We start from the raw sequence: 25,829 nt of genomic DNA, 5'->3' as shown, positions 1-25,829 counted from the left end.
TATGTTTCAAAAAAGTATGGGGGGGAGAAATGAGTTTTTTGTCCTCTGGCAACCCAAAAAGTATGGTATTTTTGTGGTAACCTCTATCAGCGATTAACACAGGCAATGGTTTTTTTGGGCACAAATGCTCCATTTAAGCAAGCAAAATCACTCAGGAACATTTATTAAAAAAAAAAGATGCTCGCAAATCATGTGACAAACTCATATATGCAATGCCTCGTTGGCATGCAGGAATTACGAAATGTTTTTTGAAGAGACCACGTGAAGAATAACAACAAATAGAGATGTGTTTGGTGATCCGTTCTTTAGTTTATCGATTTCACGTTTTTAACAAATAAAGAAAAGTACTAATAGTAATGCACACAGGTGTTCTTTGCAGGAGGTGTGATGCTTTTCCTTATCTTACAAGCCCACGTTGACAAAGGTATCATAATTATACATTTGAGCATTTCTATGTCCATCCTAGATCTGTTGGACATTTCCTGCTTGTCTGTGGTCATCCTGTTTCACTGGTTCCCATCATATGTTCTCGCAACAATATTAATGGAATTCCAACTAACCAAATCTGCCACCTTTCTTTAAACATAGCGTAGTTGGGTAAACATCCTCTCAACGTCACAGCTAGTGGCCTCCATGCGGAGGAATGTCAGCGCAGCGTTTGCTTTCTAGTGCACTGACACCATTTACATGCGCCTGATGGGGAAGGGGTAGCAGCGTGAGAAATGCGGTGCAATACCCCATTGTCGTATTCGTGTAAACGCATCTACTAAAGGCACAACAATGTTTCATTTGCTCAAGGCCAGCAGGCACTTACATAGATTATATATGCTGGTTTTTGTTTGGGCGGTAAGAAAAAGAAGAGACATATACCATGTTCATATATCCATAATATTTTTAATACAGCATATCTTGACCACACAAAGTGGGTGGCGTCTTGCAACACCTGCACTCATTATTAGCCTTTACGAAAGGGCAAACTTCCCAATTTTATTCAAACTGATTCAGGGTGAAAAAATTGAGAATTATGAGGTTTTACCCGAAAATGAAGGACCCTAGATATGTGCCATGCTTATAATAGCCAGCAGCAGCCCTATATTGAATTTAGCTCTAAGAAAAACGAGCACATCAGAACAGAGTATTTTCTTGAATAAAGGAGGGCCGTAACTAACACAGTAATTTTCAGTTTTGCATGTAAAGGGCAGTTAACTTACGACACCAAATTGGCGAAAAGGTGCCAGCTCGCGACAAAAATTTAAAAAAACATAGTCATTTAGCAGCTACAACAAAATATTACCCTCCAAAATATATGCTGCCTTGCAAAGCAATAAATAGGAAAACAAGTCTTGCACTCTCACTGTTGCACCTGACTTAATTATGCAATTTTTAGGTTTACAACATACAAGAAAAGTTCAAATGAACAGGGAAGACAATGCAAATGCCTGTGTTATGTCCACTGTGTCTGGCCACTTTTTCTTTTTTTTTTTTCTGTGTCACAAAATCACTGCACAACAAGAGATCAACCTTTGTCACTGTCTTTCCTTTTTTTCTTTCTTTTGCAAACCTATTTTATTGAATTATTATTATTATTTCTTTCTTTCTTGTGCAGCAGTTGAAACATAATTGGCAGATAATTTTAGAACTTCACAGGACTAAATATATATTATTTTACGGAGCAGGAAAACTATGCCGAGCAAATGGCACCAAATTTTACAAAACGAGCAAGATGACACAAACCACATTCCCGAGTTGAAGTGCTCATCCAAAATGAAAGGCCTGATATTGGCAAAGGGGGCTCACTCACTTTGAATGAAGGACCAGTCCAGCATGCCTACCAGAGAAAGCGTTTATTGGCGCGGTATAGGTGTCACAATTGGTGGTGGAGGATAGTGGTGATATGGTACAGGAGGAAGGCCTTCGTACATAAGGCCAGGATCAGGCATACCCATTGGGTCCCCGTACCCAACCATAGGATTCATCATTGGCCGGTTCATCTGGGGATCCGGTGGCCACACATTCATACCCATGTTAACAGGTACTCTGGAAGACACAAGAAGCCGACAGCTATGTCACTACACAGGGCAGATGACAGCTTTGAATCGTGTCTGAGTTAGGGTTAGGCGATTGAGTGATCAATGTTCAGATTAATTAATGCTTGAACAACAACAATTTTTTTTTTATCCTGGCTAATTCGATTATATCACGTGAGCAAAATCAGACAAGTGCCAGCACCAATGTCTGCACTTCGCTTGCTTAACCGCATGGAAGGGAAAGACTGACTGAGCTACAATTTTCCCGACTCAGGTAGTGCCTGCGGGCATGTCCATGAGTCAGGACAAAGGTTGGCCATGAGCACTCCACTTCAAGCCAGTGCGACAATTGGTCGAGTGAACGGCTTTGCTGTAGCTAGACATGATTTTGATTGAGTGAATATGATACACTTGATATATATGCCCACTCCGGTAAGGCATTGTTGACACGATAAGGCAACTACCCATTCAAATAGCATGTTTTGTTTGTTCTTTTGAAGTACAAGAATTAAAATATTTTTTTTAGTTCACATACATAAGTCCACAAATTTGATTATTTATTCAAATGAAGGTTTCAATTAATCAGGTTGATATCTTTAATTTATGCCACTTTATGCCACTCCTCCTCACTTTGGTCAGAACTAATTTTCAGCTTTGAATACAAGTCACTAGAACTTTCTAGCCCTATTTCCTCACTGGAGTTGGAAGACACACCCAGAAACCTCGCTTAAGACATAGAAGCAAGTACCCAACTGCATTTTACAGAGCCTATATTTGCATGTTTGGACCATGAACTGCAGTTCTATGTAGGTGCCCCCAGAAATCGGAACTATAATTGCAAGAACAACAAGATAGCTGCAATTAGATGGCTTGGATTTGAGGCACACGCATGGGGGCCATATCATTCAGTTTCCATTCTTAATAAATCGATCTGCTGAAAATTTAAATTCATGTCTTTTCCTAAACAACAACCTTTCCCTCATTGTACACATGCCTTCACAAAGAGCCCATTGATTGCTTTCTCTATTGCTTCAACAGTGTAGAATGGTATCCATTTATACGTTAAATGTTATACAAGTTATGTTTTTGTGTTACAAAAAGTCTATAAACCACATTGATTTCTGATAGTGCAGAGTGTGGCCATGGACAACTTGCTGTATTACACAATTCAGTGAGTAAAAATAAACTGAGCTTGCACAGAAACAGTCATTGTAACGCCTTAGTGTTGACATAAATGTTGCTGTCACGTGATTTACCCTATATGTAGTCTTACACTTTAGTAGTTGTGGTGCAACTCTGTCCTAATTTGTCAGGGCATTGAAAATGTCCATGTCCAAGATGCACATGAAAAGGTAACTTGCTTGTAAAACTTTTTATCTTGTAAAACATTTCTATGATCACGTGCCTGCCCGGTCAATCGGCAAGACCCAGAAACCTTCAATATGCGACCCACTTTTTTGGCACCAGCATTCAGTACATCGGCAAACTGCAATCGTATGCTACGTTTTCAACTGCTAGAGCCCACAGAAACAAGAAAAGGTGCGAGGCACATGTATTTAAGAACTTTAGCGACCTGCTAAAGCAGCTTCCCCGCAATACTTGCCCAACCGCCTCACATAAAAACGCAGGCTCGCACTCAGTTTTCTATTCCAGTACCAGCAAATCTCCTCCCAGGTCGTCACACGCCACATTCACAGCTATCACTATCAATCCTATTGGGATAAGCATCTTCACATATCTGTTTCACAGCACGTGAGGCATAGTATCGTTGGAAGCATACTGCATGTTTTTTGTTACGTTTTTTTTTGTTCGTTTTTTCAAGGTCTGATCGGTTGCAGAATGAAAACCACAGTGAAAATTCAATGACGCTGTGTGCAGATGTGTTGCGCAGTGTCTCTAGTATGCCTGCCGATCGCGTGAGGTCGCAGTTGTCAATTCTGAGCATGCAGTGAGCACGTAAACATGCGTCGCACAATAGAGACTCCAGCTAAGTGTGAAGTGCATGCTGCCATTCCGTTTCCGCATGCTGAGGGGTGCAATGCAGTTGAAATTCCTCAACATATGGGTAACATGTACAGTACAACTCTCATGAGTGACAGCAGAGTGCAGCAATGGTGCAGGAACTTTGAAGCAGGACACACAGATGTTCATGATGCAGGTGGGCAGGGAATGAAGCGACTGTCAGCCGATGATCTTGTTCAGAAAGTAGATCAGGTGATTCGAGAATATAGTCATTCACAGTCTCTGTGTTGAGTGATTTGTTTCCTGAAGTCTCACGGTCAGCTCTCTTTCACCGTGAGTGAGAGGTTCCAGTACCGCAAACTCTGTTCCCAAGATGCTGACTGACCATTGCAAAACACAGTGAACGGGCACGACCTTAACGCTTCTCCCGCACTACCACTACAAAGGGGAAAGTATTTTGAAGATCATCATCACAGTGGACGAGACATGGGACCGTTTCAAAATTTAAGAAACAAATTAACAATCCAAACAGTGGATGCATTCCGATTCTTCGAAAGCAAAGAAGTTCAAGTGAACCTTGTCCAGCAGAAAGGGTGTGGCTACTGTGTTCTGGGACAGCAATCATGTTATCTTGGTGGAATTCATGGAATGTGGCGCGACCATCACTGCAGCCTCGTACAGAGCAACTCTTGAACGTCTACAAAATGCAATTCAGAACAAGCGAAAAGGAATGTTGTCATAAGGCATTTTCCTTTGTTATGACAATGCGAGGCCGCACAGCGCACCTGCAATAAAAAAATTCCTGGAGTGTTTTCGATGGGAAGTGTTTGATCACCCACCAAACAGGCCGAATTTGGCTCCCTCTGATTACCATCTCTTGCTTACATGAAATGCTGACCAGGAGTCGAAAACATAGTGCAAAACATGACACAGGGACAAGCAGGAATTTCTCGCGCTATGTTTCCGAGTCTGTATGTATCTCACCAACACGCCCAAACTTCCTCCCTGCTAAAGTGCTGACCAGGAGGACAGGAGTTTGACTCAAACAACAAGCTGCATACCAGTGTACAGAATTGGCTGAAAGCACAGCTGGCTGCCTTCTATGAAGGGTGTATAGGATAGTTGGTACCACACTACGACAAATGTCCCAATGGGAGGAAGAGATTAAGTGCCTTAACAGTTATCTCTCACGTAGACTGGCACGTGTACCCGACTGACACATTGGTGATACCATTCCTGAGCTTGCGCAGATGAGTTTTGTGTCTTCTTTCTTTTTTCGCCTCAGTGATGCCTTCAGTTGATAGGCGGCGTTCGTGTTGTCCACTTCTCTACTCTTGTGTCCTGTCTGCATGCCTCACCTCTTTTTTGCATAATGAATCCTTACCAACTAGCTCAGCTTTCTGTCGTTCTAAGCTTGTGTGGGCGATAACCTAAACGTGCCACCGTTCCCTGTGGCAGGTGGCACAAAGTGAGTGTCATGTTTCGCTCTGACGACATTGCAGGCATCATATTCCGGCATCACCCACCAGCTCAATTACTATTACAAAACACTATGTAATAGGAAAACAATAATGTGCATTCTGAGTCGCTCAAGCCTCACCAGCTTGACACATGTAGATGTCTTGTGCCGCAACGATTTGCACTGAGTGGGCACGTCAAAGCTTCCCACCAAAATGCTTTGCTTAAAGAAGCTGCTGACCCAGACTGAACAGAGGAGCGCAGATGTAAGCTTGCCAGAGCTGCAAAAATGACAATGTGTCTCAAGCTGCTCGGGTCCCACCAGTTCGGCATGTACCGGCAGCTCCTGCTGCAACAATTCATGCACATTTCACATTACGCAGATGTCAACTACAGTTGAGTGTGTCAAATTTGCTTCTGACTTCGGATCGTACATTTTTCTAGTTAGTACGTTCCCCCGCGTTTTTTTCAAAAACGTATGAATGAGGCTCTACTGTGCACATGGAGCTACATATAAACCGATTCGTTATGCAAGTGTCATCCTGTCCCGTGGGCGAGTTATTCAACAAAGAGCAGCAGCAACCACGGTCTGGAAGGTCAGAGAGTGTTCACCTAGAAAGCTTTGCTTTAATTAAAGAAAGGAAGGAAAAAGACTCACTGTGGCAGCTTCATGCAGTCGCCGTCTGGATAATGTTTTTTGAACTCGTTGATAAGCTCAGGATCCGTTAGCCGAACTCCTTCCACTTGGTTACCGAGAGTGATCCAGTTGGGCTGGACATTGTGTGGTCGTCCAAAGAGTTCAATCTTGCGTGTGCCTGGAGACAAGCGCTCAATGATGCCGTAGATTTCATCAGGCTTGTGACTTGTTGCACGAACTTCTGCAACTATCACATCACAGTCAAGGCCTCGGTTGATTTCCTGCAGCAACATGGCAAAACAGCTGTCACTCATGTGGCTCAGCAGCAGCTCGTATGATTTTGAGCACTGGAGCATGGAAAGTCTAGTTTGACGAACGAACTTGTGCCCTCTGCCGTACGGATAGTCTCCAATTTGAAGAAAAAAACCTAAATGGTTTTTTAAGATCTCCATTTTAATAAAATTGGAGGTTTATAATGGTCCTATACAAAGGCATGCCCATTAGTGTAGTAACGATGAGCAGATGTCAGCTTTATCAAATTTGAATTGAGAGGTAAAGCTGTGCCAGTGGCTATGAGACATTGTAATGGTGGGCTCAAGACTAATTTTAGAGCGCAGCTCTTACTAGCCCGATCCTGCGGCAAGCTTCACTTCACTTCACTTTATCACCTTAAAGGCCCCCAGGATTGGGGGTATTACATAAAGGGTGAATAGCAAATAAAGGAAATTAAATACACAAGGAAACACAAGAAAAAGAAGTTTAGGTACAAGTTTGCTTGCTGTTAAATATGTTAATTATACAGTTCAAAAACGTGGATGGACAGGTGACTGTGGCGATGTCCTGTGAAAGGCCATTCCAGTCCGAGGCTGAGCGTGGAAAGAATGATGAGGCAAAAGTGGTGGTGTGCGCATGTGGCCGAATGACTTGAAGGGGAGGACCAATGCAGAGTGAAATGCATGCAGGAGGACTGATGTCGGTAAGGATGATGAAGTGAGCTGTAAAAGAACCTATGGAATAAGTACATAGTAGCGATAAGATGCCGACAAGCCAGGGTTGTTAGGCCGGATTCTGCTTTTAACGATGATACACTGGCATTATATGAATAGCATGAATGAATTAATATTGTGGCACGGTTCTGTACTGACTCTAGACAGCTTGTTAGATATTTTTGGTTAGGGCTCCAGATGGCAGAGGCATATTCAAGCTTAGAGCGTACGAGTGACTTGTAGGCAAGCAATTTTAGGTTTGGGGGCGCTTGACGTAGATGACGTTTTAAGAATCCAAGGCTTCTGTTAGCAGATGATATCGCTCTAGTGACATGTGCATTCCAGGTTAGATCATTGGACAACGTTATGCCTAGGTATTTACCTAGGCATAAGGCGGTAAATACCTAGGCGGAAGCGCAGATCTTATCTGCGCTTCCAAGGTGGGGCCAGCGTTCCGTGAAGTATGGAGGGCTATGCTCGTCTGCAGTGTCTGCTGCTGCTGAGGTCAGTCCGTGGTACCAGCGTGTCTGACGGGGATCACTGCTTCTGCAAGGGGTGATGGTGAGCGGCTACGACTAAGGCTCGATGTGACACTTCCTTAGCTGTTGTCGCCACTGACACTGGTGGCACAACTTCCCCGCAATGAAGGGCCACTCATCGTTGGTGGAACGAAAGCGTGAGAAAAAAAGCATAGTGCTGCACAAGACGGGCTGGGCGGCAACAACGGCTACGATATGGTGCTAGGTAGCGCGTGTTGTCTGTATGGAACAAAGCACTGCATGAGTGGAAGTCTGTCCACGGCAGCTGCTGTGAATCACAACCACGTGACACTTTGCTGTTTGGAACTTGCCGCACGAAACAGATTGTTCACGCCAGCCAATATATCACGAAATAAAAACTTGTATATACCTGCGCTCAAATTTCGCATCAGGGAGTATCGTAATTGTCATTGAATTTTTTATAACCTCGTGTTCTTCAGTGAGCACCTAAATCTAAGTACATAAGCATTTTTTAATTCTTCCCCCAGTGAAATGTGGAGCTGCCATGGCTAGGAATTGAACTCGTGACCTCGTGATCGGTAGTCGTTTAGCCATAAAGCCACTGCAGCGGGTGACTGCCCAACAAAGACACACAGATGTAACCATAGGGCTTCTTGGAATTTCTTACATCAGGTAATACTAGCGTAAAATTGCATATAGCAAAGTGATTGTACTTAGTGTAGTATATCGCCGGATGGCAATTTATAAATAAACTGTCTTAGCACTAGAGCATAATTCAAGTTGCTGCTTTTCAAGTATGTGTTCTGGCCTCGTATTCCAGGTCTACTACTTCCAGGAATATTTCCACTTCTGCATGATGTAACATCCAATCCAATGTGACACCTCATTGGATTGGACACTGCTATCAGATACAATATATGCACACCGGGAATAATATCGGCAAAAGTTTTTGACCGGGAATGTGGTCCCTCGTAATATTTGGAACTCTGAAGATGGGAAGTGCAATGTGGAAAAGCAAATCTTAGAGAGTGCAAGAAAGAATCACTTATATCAGGGGTTCTCAAACTGGGTTCCACGGAAGGTATTTTAGGGTTCTGATGGGGAATGGAGAAAACAGAAACCAATTTTCCCCCATTCATATCCACAACTTCTCCTCAATTTAGAGAAGGAAGATTGGACTGTATGGGAATCGGACTGTGGTACCAAAGGCACCGCACACAACACCTACACTTCGGTAGACCTTGAGAGAGATCCACATGGCAGCAATGTGGGAGACTCATCACTGTGTAATTTTCAGGTCCACAATGTCCCCGCTGAGAGCTTTTCATTTGTGCTTACAAAGGTGGTTCAAAACACGTGAGTGAGAATTAAAACGGAAGTTGTGAAACCTGAAGGCCACCTCCAAATTTAGCAGCTTCTGCATGGTCGTGTTGCTGACGGATGACAGCATGGCTCATTTAAACTTGGGGCAAATCAACGCGTGATTTGCAGTACAGGTGTGTCAATGTCGGCATAGCACAGTTTGGATAGTGACAAGCACTTTGATGTGCAGAAGGGGTACCGCTGCAGACCACTGCAACTGCATTTCAAGCGGGCTCAGTGTCGTGATCAGTATATCAAAAACCATTCCACAGCACGAATGACTTGTTGCATTTGTGTGCAAAAGAAAATGTAAACTTTTGTTCGTCCAACACCTCATTTGGGTCAGGTTGCCGTTTACGGCGCATGGTGCCTAGAGCACTGGCCCTACAGTCAGTCGAGCTGAATTACGATGCACTGAGCAACACAGAAAAAAAATGCTTGTCTGGGTATTATCACGAGTTCCCAGTCAAGAATGATGGCATTTAAAGCCACATTGTCACATTGGTTATTGTCTTGCTCACATGGCTACTATGGTCGAGTGTGTGATGCTCGAATTTCTGGTGAAATTTTATTTGAGCATTTTTATCGCAAGATACTATAGCCAACAAGATGGTTATGAGGGCATGTAGATTGATATGCGGCAGTGGAACTTGACCGCCATGTCGAGTTTCTGGTGGGACAATAACTGAAGGGTAGTGCTGTTTGATCGGGCGTGGTCAGTGCAGTCGCCATGCTGGTGTTGTTCAAATAAAGGAGTCTTATTAACTTGATAATTTCTGTGTTAGTTCTCTACTTTACAGGTGCACATTTAATTTGTAGGCTCGTTAGAATCGGGCAAATACAGTACCAAATGAATCAGTAGTGTGTTTTGACATGTTCCCTGCATTGTTTCATTCCACCAGCCGGATAACTCAATCAATTTCGTAAGTCCCGTCAAGGTCTAATTAATGGAGGTAAACTGTAAGGTGTTCTTTGCACATTTTTATTAGGACATCACAGATTTACCACAGGCTGGAATAATTGGTCAGTTCAAAACTGTGGCTGCCATGACCCCACCATGTTTTGGCCTTGGATAAACAAAAAAATTGCCGACGATTATATTACTTCCTAATGCAAAATTTGAGTGCAGCTCTTCAGGTGTTTTGGCTTTTCGATATATTGAGGCAACGAATTCGAGCAAGACATGTATGTACAGTTACAGACAACTTTTTATTCTTCATACATACTCCACTCCCAGTTCTTGATAGTCATGAACGAAGCTTTGTGGTGGGAGAAAGAGATTGATATATGCTCGACTTGCTGCACCAATGCCTGGTTCGGCATAGCGTGCCTCTGGATTCTGGCAGCGACACTGCTGGGCCTGTGCTCGGGCAGCATGTTTAGCAGCAGCGGCAGATGAAGGACTTCTACCGGCTGCCTCACTCATGGATCAGAAAGAACTGGCCGAGAATAAACTATTTATATAGGTAGACGGATTATATTATAATATAAACTGTCTGTGAGTCTCGGACAATCCGTCTCATGCAGAACATTTCGCACCAGCCGCCGCAAACGGAGCATACCTTGGCGCAACTGCCTCGCTTATCAGGAGGTTGCGGAAGGCAGTGCGTAGGTGCATAGGAACGTTGCGGGGCGAAGACATGGCAGCGACTGCCTGACGCTGTTGAAGCTGCTAGCGAGTCTTAAGGTGGCTCTGCGTTTCAGCTTGGGAAGCACACACCATGATCTGCTGATACCCAGTTGGCGCTTCAGCAACCAGAGAACACCACGCGCTCTCACTCCCACACTCCTCCGTGGTCGCCGCCACGGAGGAGGGTCGGAGGAGGGGTACATATAGTGGCGAACGGCGGTGGCTATGCATTTCGGCTTGGGCAGCAGCACATCATCAAGATCAGCCGCCACCGAGCCGGCACTCCGATTGCCGCCACACAAGGGTGGCATTAGAGGAAGAGCGAAGAGAGCAACGCTCAAGCCGTGCGCAAGTGATGGCTCCAGGAGTGCGCGCAACTACAGAGCTGGTTACAACAAGAAATGACGGCGCCGCAAAATGCAGGAATGGGCACCAAAGAGCTCCACTCTAAAAGGCAGGCAGGGATTTTGCAATATTTGGAAAAGCTGCTGCACTATGGGAATAAATATATACAAAGTGACATTAAAAAGAATTACTAAATATGGTAAGACTTGTTGGAGACTCTTTCATAGTTCCAGTTGTACTTACCGTATTTACATGATTGTAAGTCGACCCCCCCCCCATATCGCGTGACCGAAAAAAAAAATAATAAGAGAGCATACCCGAGGGCACATTCGATAACGAAAATTTATTAGTAGCTGACATGGTCACTGGACTACTCGTCTTCACTAGTGCTGTCAACGTTGCTGCGGTCCCACAGCGCGTCGTAGTCCAGCGAAATTTTAAATTTGGCAAACGACCGCACCAGGACATCTTGCAGAACAGCAGCTCACGCCAAATGCACCCAACCACACGCAGCCGTCAGGGAGGCTCTTTTGACAGGTCCAGTTGGCGTAATTTCGCAGTCTTCTGCCGCCAGCCACTCGTTGTACTCGCGGCGGAGCAGAACCTTAAAATTAAGGCGAAGGTCCGGGCTTGTTTCATGACCACGTCGCACTTCACTGGCAGGGACCGATCACGCATTTCAGCGATGTACGCTGCAAGCTTAGCCTACAGCTCCGGAAAGCGTCCAGACTTTGGCACGTGGGAAATTTCTCACTTGTCACAGGTGAAAATTTCGCTTCGCTGCAGTCGCCACTCTCACACCACTCGTTTAGAAACATCGAAATTGCGGCCCGCTGTGCAGTGATTTGTTTCTTCGGCGTAAAGGATGGCAGCCCTTTCGAACGCTGCTGTGAACGAGTGCCGAACGATTAGTAGGCCTGGAGCACTCATGACGACTGGGGAAGCATAGAAGTAGCACGTAGCCGGCAGTTAAGTGGAACGCGTCAAACCAATATCAATGCCTTCAAACAGAGAAAAAGTAACCCACAGAACACCTAGACTGAAGTAACCAGTCAGCGGCGACTGCTCTTCCATGAGCTACCGATACTCCCCGCAAGCGCCGCCGTTCTAAGGGTGCTGCCGCAAATGAGAACAGCGGCGCTTCCATCAACTATTGACACCCCCCATGAGCGTTGCATGCACTGTAAAATTCTCAAAAATGTTGAAGAACCCTTCCGAAAAGCGAACAAACACGTGGGATAGCGAAAAGATACGGGTAGGGCCATAGAGCAAACATAAAATTCTAACTACGTTGTAGATCCCGTTGGTATCGCTTTTTTTGGCAGGGCCATGTTTCGGTTTCGATTGTAAGTCGACCCCCCAACTTCAGACAATCGTGTAAATACGGTATTTCGTAAATGAAGGTTCGTTGCCAGCAGAGAAAATTAACTGCTAAACTTTTCCTTCCTGATTTTCATGCCCAAGTTTCCACTTCACCAGGTCACTATGACATTACAAACTTTAAAGACTTTTTTCATACAGTCGAACCTCGTTTACAAATAAGTCACATCAGGCACAAAATTAATTTGTTATATTCAATATTCGTTACAATTACAAGCATATGCTTGTTACATGCTGCTATCAGCGAGAAACATTTTAGATTTATTTCATTATACTCAATAACTTGTCATGCCCGTGTTCACTACATTGAGGTACAATTGTACAAGGTATTACTGTTCAGTGGTCTTTAGTGACCCTGATTTAAGCACAGATCACTATGGGTAAGGAGCAAGAAAGGAGCATGCCTTGGGGTTCCCCTTCACTCCCACCAGGCAGTGCTCCTTGCCATGATTGAGCCAGTGGCCTGTGCGGCCTGTGCGGATGATGCGCTGCAGCTGGTTCGTCTTCACCCAGATGAGCTCGTCACAGCGCTCGTAGCCCCAGAGCTTCAAGCAATCCCGGCCCAGCTCCATGGCTCTCCCTGTCACCCACAGGAAGATGAGGCCGTCGTCTGTCAGGCTGCACACCCCACACCCCAAAGAGAGCTCGTGACAGAGTACAAAACCTAGAGCGGTACCCCAAGAGAAATTATCTTGTGCAAAAAAGCACTGACTAATGGTACACTCAACTGGTCATCTTCAAGCATTATAAAGAGCTCTAGCCATAGTTGACATTAAGCTGGTTGAACTTGACTATTCAGAACACAAGTGTGTTTATACACGATTTCAATATAACGAAATTTCAGTGCTGCCACAAGAAATACTGAGACAATAAATGGAAACTTCTACGGACACAGGTAGTCAAGTGGTTGAATTACATGCGACTGCTTGTGCACACACCTCCCAAATTATGCACCCCACAGTTGAGAGCGAACACTAAAGCAAAGCAGTGTCATATTACATATAAAGTCCAAGTGCAGTAACATCCTATTGCACACTGCGCATTGTATGCTTTAGGTGCGAGTGAAGGTGTGAGAGAGGGTGAGCTGAGAAGGATGGTGGCTTGACGAGCACAGTCTTCCTGCACAAGCAAGGGGAAAGGGAAGAGGGGAGGGAGCTCATGATCAAGTATGGCTACGGCAGCACATGGCTGAGAGCATACGCAGCAAGCGCACTCTGTTTTAGAGGTAACTTGCCATATGTACAAAGCCTGGATGAGCCGAGATGGCGTGGCATTGTGCACCGTCTTTCCTCTCATTTAGTGCTGGAGGTTGCATAACCTCGAGTTCTGGAGACACAAGCAAAAGCCAGATGAAGCATTGTCTCCCCGCTGCTGACGCTTTTAATGACAGTGTCATCCCCCTATGGGCGACACTAGCAGCTGCGAGGGTGGACTTGATGTGAAAGCATGGCTAGCTTCGCTTCGTACTGCCGAAATTCTTGAAGATGTCGTCGACACGGCATGAGACTGTATTTTTCGTCAACAAAATTATTTTCTTTCTTACTGAAATTTTCTTTTTCTGAATGCCCCATAAATGGTAAATTTTGTGGCCCCTTCAGTGTAAGAAAAGTCAATCAGTGACTCTGCTTATTTGCATAAAAGATCAAATATCAATCTAACGAAATTTCGATACATGTATAATGAATGAAATTGCCAATTTTACCGACTTTGTTATATCGATGTTTAACTGTACTGCATTATGCTGAGATAGCTTCACAGGCTGGAAGCCAAAGATGGAGCAGTTACCTGGGAACATTGAGCTTCCGCATCTCATCATCGGACATGGTGCCATAGGGGAGCTCCATGTGGATGTCCCAGGGTGGGTCTGCCATCACCACAGAGAACTTGCCCAGAATGCTCATGTCAAAGAAGCGCAGGTCACACTGAATCCACTGAGGAGGATGCAGCACAGTTGGCCCCGTGCCCCGCAGTAATGCTGGGGGAGAAGAACTGCCCAATGGCACTGGAGGTCGGCTCACTGGCACTGAACTGCTGTCCACCTGAGCGATCACCACCATTCACTTGTCGCCACACTTATAACAGAAACTGCAGGCAGTCGTTAAAAAGCTGCAAATGAGATCAGCTGAGTAAGCACTATTTGGAATGCAAGTTAACGAAGGCATTGTGATGCACACAGTACAGAGAGAGCGTGTGATGAGCAGAGAATTGTGCAGGCGTGTATATAGTCACCTGCATGTCATTGTGCATAGGAGTAGGGACCAAGGACAGAAAGGTTCCCAACAGAGTGCAGGGGAAAAGAAAGGGCAAGAAAATATTATGGTACCTACTGGTGAGGCGGAGGTGAACATGTAGATGTTCTGGAGGTTGTTAACTAAGCCAATGTCTCGAAGAAATTAGAAACAGGATTATGAAGCTCGACATCATGAAAGAGAAGGCATAGGGGCCTAGTGTGCTTCCTATATCTGGTGGCTCTTGCAACACTGAGCACCCTCTAATAAAATAACAAGTGCTTCAATATGCATAAGCTGGATGCTCCAATGAAATGTGTTTCATTATTTCAAGCACACTTGTGACCACAGTAATACAAAATACAACTGATTGACTGATGGTGATTAACATCCAAAGAAAACACCCAGCAGCAGAATGCAACAGCCACTGAGCCATGCCAGTGAATAGAAAATATTGACATGTGCACTTGCTTATCTTTTTCCTGTGACCGCTTTTCACCGGCTAACAAATGTTCAATGTTATCGCTCAGCACAAGACACGCCTGCATGTATTGGAACATTCTCGATTGTTCTGGCCAATTCTGTCTGTTGCTTGTGTTGTCGCCAAACCTATTGTAATCAGATTGCATGCACAACACAAATAGTGTTGTACATTCTAGAACTTGTGTGAGAGCAAGGGATTACGCTGAAAAGTTCAATGAGTATAAATAGCTGACGCGTCTGAGCCACAGATCATAATTTGGTGATTGACGAGTGTGCTCACTGCTATCATTGACAGAGTGTTACTTGTTTTGCTGGGCAAAAGTTCACCCAGTAAACAGTTAGTTTCATGGCATGTCTTGTGCCACTGTGGTTGTTCACCACCACAAGGTGACATTATACCTCTAAATGCATGAAACTGTAATGACTTCCAGCACGGTAAATATTTACTCAAAACTAGAAGGGTGCCGGTAATGTTGCTCTTTGGGACAACAGAAGTTTGCTGAGCAAAGCAATGAACATGATTCCATAATGCTGCAAGCCAGTACTCAAGAGAAACAGCATGGTCACATTGCAGAATGTGCACACATCTGTCTGTACGAAAGTAAGTACAGAAGGAAAAATAGTCAGCCAGAGACTTCTTTGCCTTGCACTTCTCTCTTTAAATCTGAATGGCAAGACCCATGAGCATGGGTGCAATAAATGAATATTTGGGGTTCAAAGGGTGCCTGTAACATTGCTGTTTGAGTGGACAATGACTGTACAAATTTGCCTCTAAAACAAAGGGTGCATGAATTGTAACCACAATGCTGTGCAGAATGTTTACCTCATAGTGCACATATTTACAGCTGTCCATGTGAAAGCACGTGTTGAGGAAGGAACAGTCGCCCAGGGACTCGTCTGTGTGCTTCTGGATGATCTTGTTGAAGTGTAGCTTGTTACAAGCTGTCCCAGTGCTGGAGCTGCGGCTGCACTCCTGCTTGGTACCATGTGGGCAAAACTCTTGCACCTGGCCGAGAAAGGCAACAGGAACAGGTCAGCCATGTGCTCTTTCAGCAACAACACAAGAACTGAAGTTATCCGAGCAGGCTATGGGTTATCCCACTTGATTTCCAGTACGATGAAGTGACCGCAAGGCCGTGCGGTAGTAAAAAACAACATGCACTCCAATGAAACGCAGAAACGCTTTGTACATATAAAGAAAATGTTGGCCTCCCGCTGAAAGTAGCATAGGAACACATATGCATTCTACAGAAACAAAGATCACAGTTAAAGAAAAGCTTCTTCTTGGCCTGTGATTTGAAGCCTGTACCACCATTTTACTGGGGCAGCTGCCCTACTAAATGAGGTAACCAAAAGGCCAGAAGATGGTAGGACAAGACTGAATTATGTGACAACTTAAAAAGCAGGGTTTAGGTTTTCTCGTAGCTTCATGCTACCTTCACGTGGCCACGAACTGTACCTTTCCTGAAACTCTTTCTGCTTTGCCTTTTAACATGGTTTAAGCATCCTGATGCTGACAGTATAGATTAAAGAGCAAACATGGGTAAATTATACTATAAGTGACAATAAGAAGTAGCTGGACAGATCATATAATGCACAGAGAAGATTACCAGTGGTCTATTAGCTTAACTGGATTGATGCAGTTGAAGGCAGCAGAGAATCAGCTGGAGCAATGACATTAGGAGAATTGCAGGGCGTAAGTTCGAGTCGCCTGACATGAGACAGGGGTAACTGGACATGGCTGGGACAGACCTTCATCCTACAGTGGACATAAAATATGCTCCTGGCAGTGATGTTGCTGCAGCTGATGATAAAACAAACCCCCCTCCTTCTCCCATACTTTCTGTTCGTTCAATTCTCAGTCTTTTCTTTTTTTTTCTTTCCAGTGGCACTCCTCCATCAAGGCAGCAGTTCTTAACTCTTCCCGTACTGCGCCCATTGGTCATTGTTAGCCCACTAAGTATTGTTTGAAATGCCTGTTTCGAGACTTTCTGCGCCGCTCACAGACACACTGCGCTATCAGACGTGAAGGAAGAGAACTAGTCTTTTGTTTGCCCTTTCATTAACTATTAGCAGTTCGCCCTTTTCCCCAAGGTGGCGATTTTTGAATGTGCTCCGAAGTTTTCGCGCTCGTCAAACTAGAAAGCAAAAATGGCTGCCTACTATCAATGACTTGAAACACCGTTTTCCAGACTTTTCGCGCCGTTCAAAGAAACTCTGCACCGTAGGACGTAAAGGAGAACTACATTTTTGTTTTCTAAGCACTTCGCTTTTTCCCCACCAGGCATTAATTTCTGAATGCACTCCGAAGTTTGGCAATCGTCAAAGCAGAAAGTAAAAATGGCCGCCCCCGGGAGCGGTGCGCGCGCTCTGAAAGACCGCAGATCACAATTCTGCTGCATTTGTGGCTGACTGTATCCACGGATCTAGCAGCAGCGAGTCTGAGGATGCTACCTTTTCGTTGGACTTTGACTCTGAGACCGACGATGACGCAAGCCAGCTCGGAACAATAGCGGGTGCAGCCTGGCATGCCAAACTGTAATACTTGCACTTAAATTTTTGTAGTGGTTTGTAGTGGTTTGTAGTGGTAATACCTGTTCAATGAAAAATTTTGTTTTTTTCGGAGATAGTGCTAATTAGACAGCAACCATTTTGTATATCTCATATTTCTCATATATCTCATATTTTTTTGTAGTGGTTCGTAGTGGTTTGTAGTGGTAATGCCTGTTCAATGAAAAATTTTGTTTTTTTCGGAGATAGTGCTAATTAGACAGCAACCATTTTGTATATCTCATATTTCTAGTTACATATTTTTTTTAGTAGATATAAGCATGTCTTTACAAACTTTGTTCAATTTTATCCCACAATCTTGATTTTGGCACTTTATATGTTTTTTATGACATATATCTCATTAATAAAAACATCATGCGTTAAAAGTGCATTCATTCTGCCTTTTGTTTAAGTCTGTTAAGTCTGGCATAACCCACAAAAAACACCTATTTTCCCCATGGTAGGGAAAGAGTTAAGCTTCATGAATCTCACAGCCTCTTAAACCTAGTAATATGGGCACCAGTTGAATCCAGTTTTGGCTACAGGCATGAAGTGTGCATGCAAAAACAAATCAAGCTAGGACCTTGTTAACTAGCAAATATCAATCTACAGCAGCCAGGATTAATGTTTATGCCCTTCATTTGTCATTTGCCAAATGATAAATGAAAAACAAGGCACAACTTCTTGCTACTGATATGATCCAGCAGTGTGGAGCACGCAGCCTCACAGAGACAGGTCACTGGAAATGCCTTTTTCAATAGACTACACTGATAACACGGCTCTGCAGCAGTCCTCACAGACATCCATCACCTACTCCAAGGACCCCTAGGGTGGTGTGGACCCCAGTTTAGACACTCTTCTAAACGGTGCTGAATGATGATGGCAACATGTAAACAATGTTCGAAATGTAAAATAAGAAAGAGATGTCATGCCCCACTAGACAAGATTCAAAATTATGCTAGTAAATTTTGAAACATTGTAGGAACACTGCCAGTTAGAAGGAAGTCTGCATGTTCCAAGCAAGTAGCACAAGGCAACAAGTGCACACACAAGTAGCTCTCTTACCTTCTCGCATGAGCACGAAGAAGAAACCCACTGAGCTCACACTTTTCAAGTAAAATGGCAAGGCTCTGATAAATCTGGAGAACCGTGCCACGTCAAACTTCGACAAGTGCACTTCAACTATGTTCTGTCCCACCTTATAACACTCTGTTACTTGCGTCCCACATGTTCTCATTCCCATATCATATGTGCAACACACTTTATTTGCTGGTATTTCAACCTCATGTTCCTGTCACTTTCTTCCCTGAAATATACAACCAGCATAGTAGTATGCCGGCTGGTTTTTGTGTTTACATTTTTGTGTCAATGCAAGACAAATATGCCAAAGAGATATGCCAAAGAAAAATAAAGTGTACGCAACACACACATACTGGGAATATGACTGCGCAGTGCAAAGATTAAACTTGCGATACTTTACACGTGCTAGCAAGAAGATTGCTCTCAGTCTGGAATTCTTCCCGTCTTGATGTGCAGTGTCGTATGTGTTGGTGTAGCAATGTCTTTTGTGACACGGAAACACTGTCTAGTCATTGCCAGCATCTAGCCTGTGAGGCCATAGAGACCTTCCATATTAGGAGCAAAGGGAAAACTTGCATCAGCCAAGCATCTATAGCTGCGAGCGACATAGAATTTATTTTGCCATTGCAATCTTTATGATGCACAAACGCAGTTCCAGTAGTTTCTCTTGTTTATTTTTTTGTCGGTAGTCAAGCCTCATTAAAAACTAGTCATTTTCAACACAAAAACAGCTTTATTACATCCAACATTCATTATAAGCACACATTTGTTGCATGCTGATATCGGTGAGCTGCATTTTATATTTACTTTGTTATATCTTATAATTTGTTACATCCATACTTATTATGTCGAGGTTTGACTGTAACATGTTTGCGTCTTTTGAATGAAATTATGAGGTGAGAGTGTCTGCACATGACTTGGTTTTCATGTTTTCTCTTTGCTAGTGCAGAGCTGACACACTGCCATGGACGTTCACCAACTCACCCGGTTATCCAATTTTGTACATCTTACCATCTTTATGCCACATTGTATTTTCCTTCATAATGCTCAACCACACTGTTTGCTTCAATGTGGTGAAATTATTGAAACAAGTGAAAATACACAAACCTGTGCACCACCTTGAGAGCGGAAACGTTCAACAAGAGAACGCTCCTTGGCAGTCGGTTTGCTCAGGAGCTCTAGGATTTCCTCGCCCAACTGCTTGGTCTCTTTCTCCCGTGCCGATGGAAGTGAAAGCAGCGACTCAATCGGGTCAGGCGCAGAACGCTTCTGCCCCCGCTTCCCCCGCATCTCGTCGCCATCGCCCTGTTGTAAAAAAGTAAATTATTAAATTCTGGGGTTTTACGTGCCACAACCACGATACAATTATCAGGATGCTGCAGTGGAGGGCTCCGGATTAATTGTGACAACCTGGGGTTCTTTAACGTGCACCTAGATCTAAGTACCACGAGCATTTTTACATTTCTCCTCCACTGAGATGAGTGCGTGAACTGAACCCGCAACCTCGTGCTTAGAAGCGCAACACTATGGCTGCTAAGCCACTGCAGCCTGTCGCCCTCTGTTGTCATCAAGAAGGAATGGGCAGGATAGGGGGTGGAAAGAGGTTAGTTTCTGTAAACATGCATGACCAATGGTGCCACCTGGTGCCACTCGGCCAGTCACATTCCGATACCAATGACTCGTATTGAACATAAAATCCATGACACTGAAGTGCCAGTTATGTATGTAAACTGCGTCTCAGGGTGTGTCTTATTAAATGCCACCACAAGTGCATATATAAAAAAATAAGCCACTCATATGAAGACGGCCTGTAGGCAAGCATGAGAAATTAACAAAATTCAATGTTTTAGACTATTACATTTGGTGCTTCAAGCAGCTTTGGGCAATGACTTCAGACTTGATTTTCTCTCTAGTTTCTGAATGATATAACATACATAATATAAACACACACACAATATCTGTCACCACTGGCGGTTACTTTTATCCTAATACCATGAAACGTTTTAGCTTTGATTTGTATTATAAAGGATGTTTCCCTAAATATACAAATGATTACAATGAAGATGCAGTTTTCTTGACAGCACAAAAGACATACAAATGTCCTTTTTATAGCGACCTATAATTAGCATAAGGTTCGTCACAGCGCAACACATGACACAGACAAAAGGAAGGTAAAAACGACAACACGGCACTGTTTTGTTCTTTTTGTCTGTGTCCTGTGTTGCACTGTTATGAACCTTACGATGAATCCTGACTAACTGGCCCAACTTACCATCTATCATTAGCAGTTGTGGTCATGAATAGATGTGTGATAACTGATCAAATATTTACGTTATATTCACTAACTTCTTCGTTACTTCAGAGCATGTGTTGCAATTACAGCATTCAAGCCAGCCAGTCTTTTAGATATGTCCACTCAAAACCTGAGACTAGCAAAAGATCTCATTTGGATCATGTGAATAGCAAATTTTGAAAGTGAATCAAATACTATTACTTGAATACTATTATAAATATTCAAATTTATGCACAGTGACTACTCCATTTGCTATTGAAAAGTACTGATTATTTCCACACATTTAGTTCCACGATATTGATATATGCATTACCAAATACTATTACTATATATCTTTTTTTTTTCTCAGAATCAGAATTGGTTTTATTATGCATAGGATATGCCAACTCTACATGGCATTATACCCATTTTTAAGGTGCCAAAAAACCACACACTGCACACAAGAGAGAACAACGGGACACAGCACCTGATAAAGCCCTCTGTCCCGTTGTTCTCTCCTGTGTGTTGCATGTGGTTTTTCTGGCGCCTTAAAAATAGGTATAATGAATCAACACCAACTTGCCCAGCAAGAAGTTCTCATAATTCTACATCACATATGCAGGAGAAGGTCCCATAGTTAAAGACTGAAGGAGGGGCCTCCTATAACAACTAATTTATTTATTTATTTAGTTAGTGCAGTGTCTGAGGTCAAAATAACAAGAAATAAGAATGTGCCAGTGCTACCTAATAAATACAGAATCACAAAAGTTGAAGTGCGAAGGTTGTATTTAAACATGTTAATAGTGCAGTCTTCCTTAAGGTTAAGTGGTAACGAATTCCTAAGGTAAGTAGCGGAAAACTTAGAGGAAAACTTGCTGTAGTTGGTCTTTGGCATAGAAATCAAATAGTCATTACTGGAAGCAAATCTCGTGGATCTAGAATGGGGAAGCTGGTTTTCCTCAATTAGTTTAAGTTTTCCATAGAAGAGCTTGTGCATCAGAATGCCTAGTGAGCATTTGTGACAACTTTGCACAGATAATATGTTGTGGGTATGCAGAAGTGTAGAAAAGAAAAAACTAGATTATTCACATTTGGTTATTCAATGTTTAGAATATTGGCACACCCCTAGTTCCAAGCTATCCCCCCCCCTCCCCCTAAACTTCTGGAGAAGTACACTGATGTTCCATGCATCATTTTAACACAAAGCACTCCTAAACAGTTCAGAACAAAACTGTTAAAAACCAAAATACTGTGCGACAGGTTTGAAAGATGAATATCTAAAAGCAAGCTGGTAATAGCCTGATGATGAAAACATGTTTAGATATTGACTAGCTTGAATTTCACAAATGTTGCATTTGAAATATGTAGTTTACTTAAACAACAGTATTTTATAGCCAAATAGTTATAATTAGTAGTTAATGCACATATATAATATTCTGCCACCACTAATATTTCGTTGCCAAAAAAATAAATCTCAATTGCATTTTCTTCAAGAAAACAGCATTTCCATTGAAACAGCTTCCATCTTTCCTAAGGAGCATCCAATTTGCAAGGCTGCCTTGAAACTCTACTATTAAGAAATTGGTGCTTTTCACTGTTATCATTTGAGAAAGAGCTGTTAATCACCTGTGCATCAACAAAGGCTTGCAGACGGGTGTGCTCAGCCGAGGTCACTTGGAGGAAGGGGGTCCCTTCAGCTGTGACATCCTCACCGAGTGCGATAAGTTCTTGTGCAGCCAGCTTGTGCAACAAGTCCTCGAGAGCACCGTGGTCAATATCCCGGCCTAGTGACCGGCTCACAATGGCCTGCAGTCGGCGCGAGTCTGCCGGCAGGTCCAGTGCAACATCAAGAAGACAGCGCAACAAGCGACGCTCCACCTGTGTTGGTGCGCCAGAAGAAAGAACCAAAGAAACCGACGAATGAACATAAATAGTGACACAAAAGTTTGATAGACACATTAAAACTAATACGGTGATACACTGCTTCAATGAACAAGTGTTGCTTGGTCCCCGTTCGCGCGCTGGCTTTTCCCCTCAAAAACATGGGAAATTATTGTATTACTTTAAAATGTGGTTAGCCAGTATAATATAGGCTTTCTGAATAACTGCTGGCAATAAGAGCAAATTTACCTTCAGCGCAGTAATGGGAGCAGGTTATTGTGGTAAAAGTGTGCTCAAGTACTTGACCTTGAAATCTTGTCAGAATCCAACCCTAGCGAAAATTCCAGTAGAAGTTTGTATTAGTCTAATACAGTTTTGTATTGTATAAGTTGTGTATTAGACCAACACAAATTTCTTTTAGTTATGCCGATTTACTTATAAGACCAATAGACCCTGTGTATTAGACTTATTAGTCTTATACAAACACTGTTGCATGTCTGCCAGTTTCTCTATTAGACTAATAGGTCCAATGGGTCTTATACAGATTGTTGCTGGTCTGTTATACAACAAGCATTGCTGGATTCCACAACTCTTGTTTAATGCGAGGGTGAAAGTTTATGAAAAATTTGACTACACAGGGGACCGCTTGCTTTCCTGGAGAGGTGTTTCTATTTAATCGCTGAATCATTAAGCATTCTGCTGTACAAATGTGCGGCATACTGCGTTAGCATGTCTGTATTAGTTTCAGCGCACCAAGCTGGTGGAACCAGGCCATATCAGCACCGTACATGAAAGCAACCTGCACCTAAACTTGTAACCTAAATTTCTGACTTGATACCGCATATAGAAGGTCATAATTTTTATTGACATGAAAGAGCAGTACAGCACAAAAGGGAACACGGCGGGCGGGAAGGACATAAAGCTGTGACCCTAGTCAGCTGTGGTTGCCCAAAGCATGTGTGCATTGGCCTGTTGCCCTGTCAAGGCGAGGCGTGCATGTTTGTTAGTGAATGAACAATGTGTTTTTAAGGAACCCATGGTGTTAGCACCTGCACAATCTTATTCGTGCAATAGTATACTTGGATAGTTCCATCTGTGGATGCTGTGCGACTTCAAAAAAAAAAAAAGAAAATAACAGAAGGCAACTGTTTTTCTCCTGTACTTCATGGCTTTGTGGATCTATCAGCGTTCATCGATGTGCAGTGTTTTCCTCTGCACCGATTCTGCCATTTGGAAGTAATCATTCAACTTATTTATGCTTCTAAAGTACAGTATAAAGGTTTCTTTTTTTTTTATGACAACGGTGGACGTACTTCAGTACAGTGTCATCAGCCCGATTGTTGTGCACATTGCAGCAATGACACCCCTGTTTCCGACAATGCTGTAAAAGATTTCTGCCTAGAGTTGCATTTACTGACTACAGCTTCGATGTAACACACAGAACATCTCATGCTGCTTTTGTGTGCTTTCTGATTGTTTTGTCCTGTCAGGTGGCATCCTTCTTCATTGTGATAAACATTTTGAGCTAGCATATCGCACTTTGTCCTGAACTTGGTTCGGTTGCAGAGCCACATTATTCCAATTTAGAAGCTTGAACTTTTAGTTATAGAACTAGCACCCCTGCTTTTAAATGTTTCTGTATGTGTGTATTTTTCTTCTCGGGTTTTTTTAACCACTTCTTCAAAGGGACGTGTTCTGGTTGAAGTCGACTAAAAGCTCTGGCAATCAAGATTGCTGGCCTTATGAAGATTTTGAAAGATGAATCTGTAAAAATACATGCTGTGCTAATAAATACTTTTAGCAATTTTAGCAATTGTGCCAGTTTTTCGTTCTGTATCTGGTGCATTGCAACACTTTCTTTCACAGCAATAGACCTATTAGACACACACTAACAGACCTTTTAGACCAATACACCAATAGATCGATTAGACTAATACACTAACAGACCTAATACACTGTATCGGTGTATTAGGTCTCTGGCAATCAAGATTGCTGGCCTTATGAAGATTTTGAAAGATGAATCTGTAAAAATACATGCTGTGCTAATAAATACTTTTAGCAATTTTAGCAATTGTGCCAGTTTTTCGTTCTGTATCTGGTGCATTGCAACACTTTCTTTCACAGCAATAGACCTATTAGACACACACTAACATACCTTTTAGACCAATACACCAATGGATCGATTAGACTAATACACTAACAGACCTAATACACTGTATCGGTGTCAATAACCTCAGAGGCTATTAGTTTTTGTATTAGAATTTTTGCTAGAGAAGCAGACTTTTCTGGAATGTTGAGGTCGTTCTGTCCCTCTTAAGCCAACAACAAGGTCGCCTATTCCAGCTCAGATGCCGCGCCTATTTGTTACAAAACCTCTTCTTCTGCTGCGCCTCCCCCAGAAATTGATGATGAGGACTAGGCAGCTGAAACTTCATATACGTGGCCACTGGGTTTGGAAGACGGAAACCCCCTACTCACCTCGTCTACATCAGCGGGGGCCGGAGAGTCGGTGCTAGGGCATTGGGCACCGGTCGCCTGGTGGCCTGGTTGTGGAGATCCTACAGGTTGATTTATTGCAGAACTCAGCGCCCCGCTACTGTCCTCGCCAGTACTTGTGACAGGCTCCGTTGAGATGGCCTGTACAATCTCTTGGCGCTCTTTCTTGCGACGCTGAAGACGTTCACGCAGGCTCGACTGCCGCGATTTGAACTCTTGCATATCCTTCCAGGCGTCCGACATGATTATGCCGTTAACGACGCAGTTGATAATGTGTACAGAAAGCTACGGGGAAAAGTGAAAGTAAGCGCCGGCGACCGCTGGCCTGAGGACTTCGTTTCCCTCCGTTTATAAGAACACCTTATGCTATTCCGTTTTATTTGTCCAACAGGGTTTGGAGTGAACGCTTACCTCTACAAATAGTGGCTAAGAATGAGAATTGACTGTATAACTAGTAATACCATGGTAATACCATAGGCAGCACCATAGTCACGTTCGTCAAGTCCGGCGTAAAGTTTGACAACTGATGTACGCCGCCATGTTCACTTCGCT

At 43.3% G+C, this 25,829-nt stretch overlaps 1 protein-coding gene across 1 annotated transcript; it reads right to left on the bottom strand.

Moving 5' to 3' along the window:
• Positions 1–1,829: 1,829 nt before the first annotated feature.
• Positions 1,830–25,829, bottom strand: Mettl3 (methyltransferase like 3). Its single transcript, XM_065432355.2, has 8 exons — positions 25,260–25,829; positions 22,527–22,778; positions 19,736–19,933; positions 15,822–16,004; positions 14,073–14,326; positions 12,692–12,905; positions 6,106–6,365; positions 1,830–2,037 (listed from the first exon to the last, which is right to left on the bottom strand). The coding sequence occupies exons 1-8, from the start codon at positions 25,518–25,520 to the stop codon at positions 1,845–1,847; spliced, it is 1,815 nt and encodes a 604-aa protein (XP_065288427.1). The 5' UTR covers positions 25,521–25,829; the 3' UTR covers positions 1,830–1,844.

Source organism: Dermacentor albipictus, chromosome 5 (genome assembly GCF_038994185.2).
Source record: "Dermacentor albipictus isolate Rhodes 1998 colony chromosome 5, USDA_Dalb.pri_finalv2, whole genome shotgun sequence".
NCBI classification, from domain to species: Eukaryota; Metazoa; Arthropoda; class Arachnida; order Ixodida; family Ixodidae; genus Dermacentor; species Dermacentor albipictus.
Note: the sequence above shows the minus strand (reverse complement) of the source record. Positions and strands in the feature narration are given on the sequence as shown.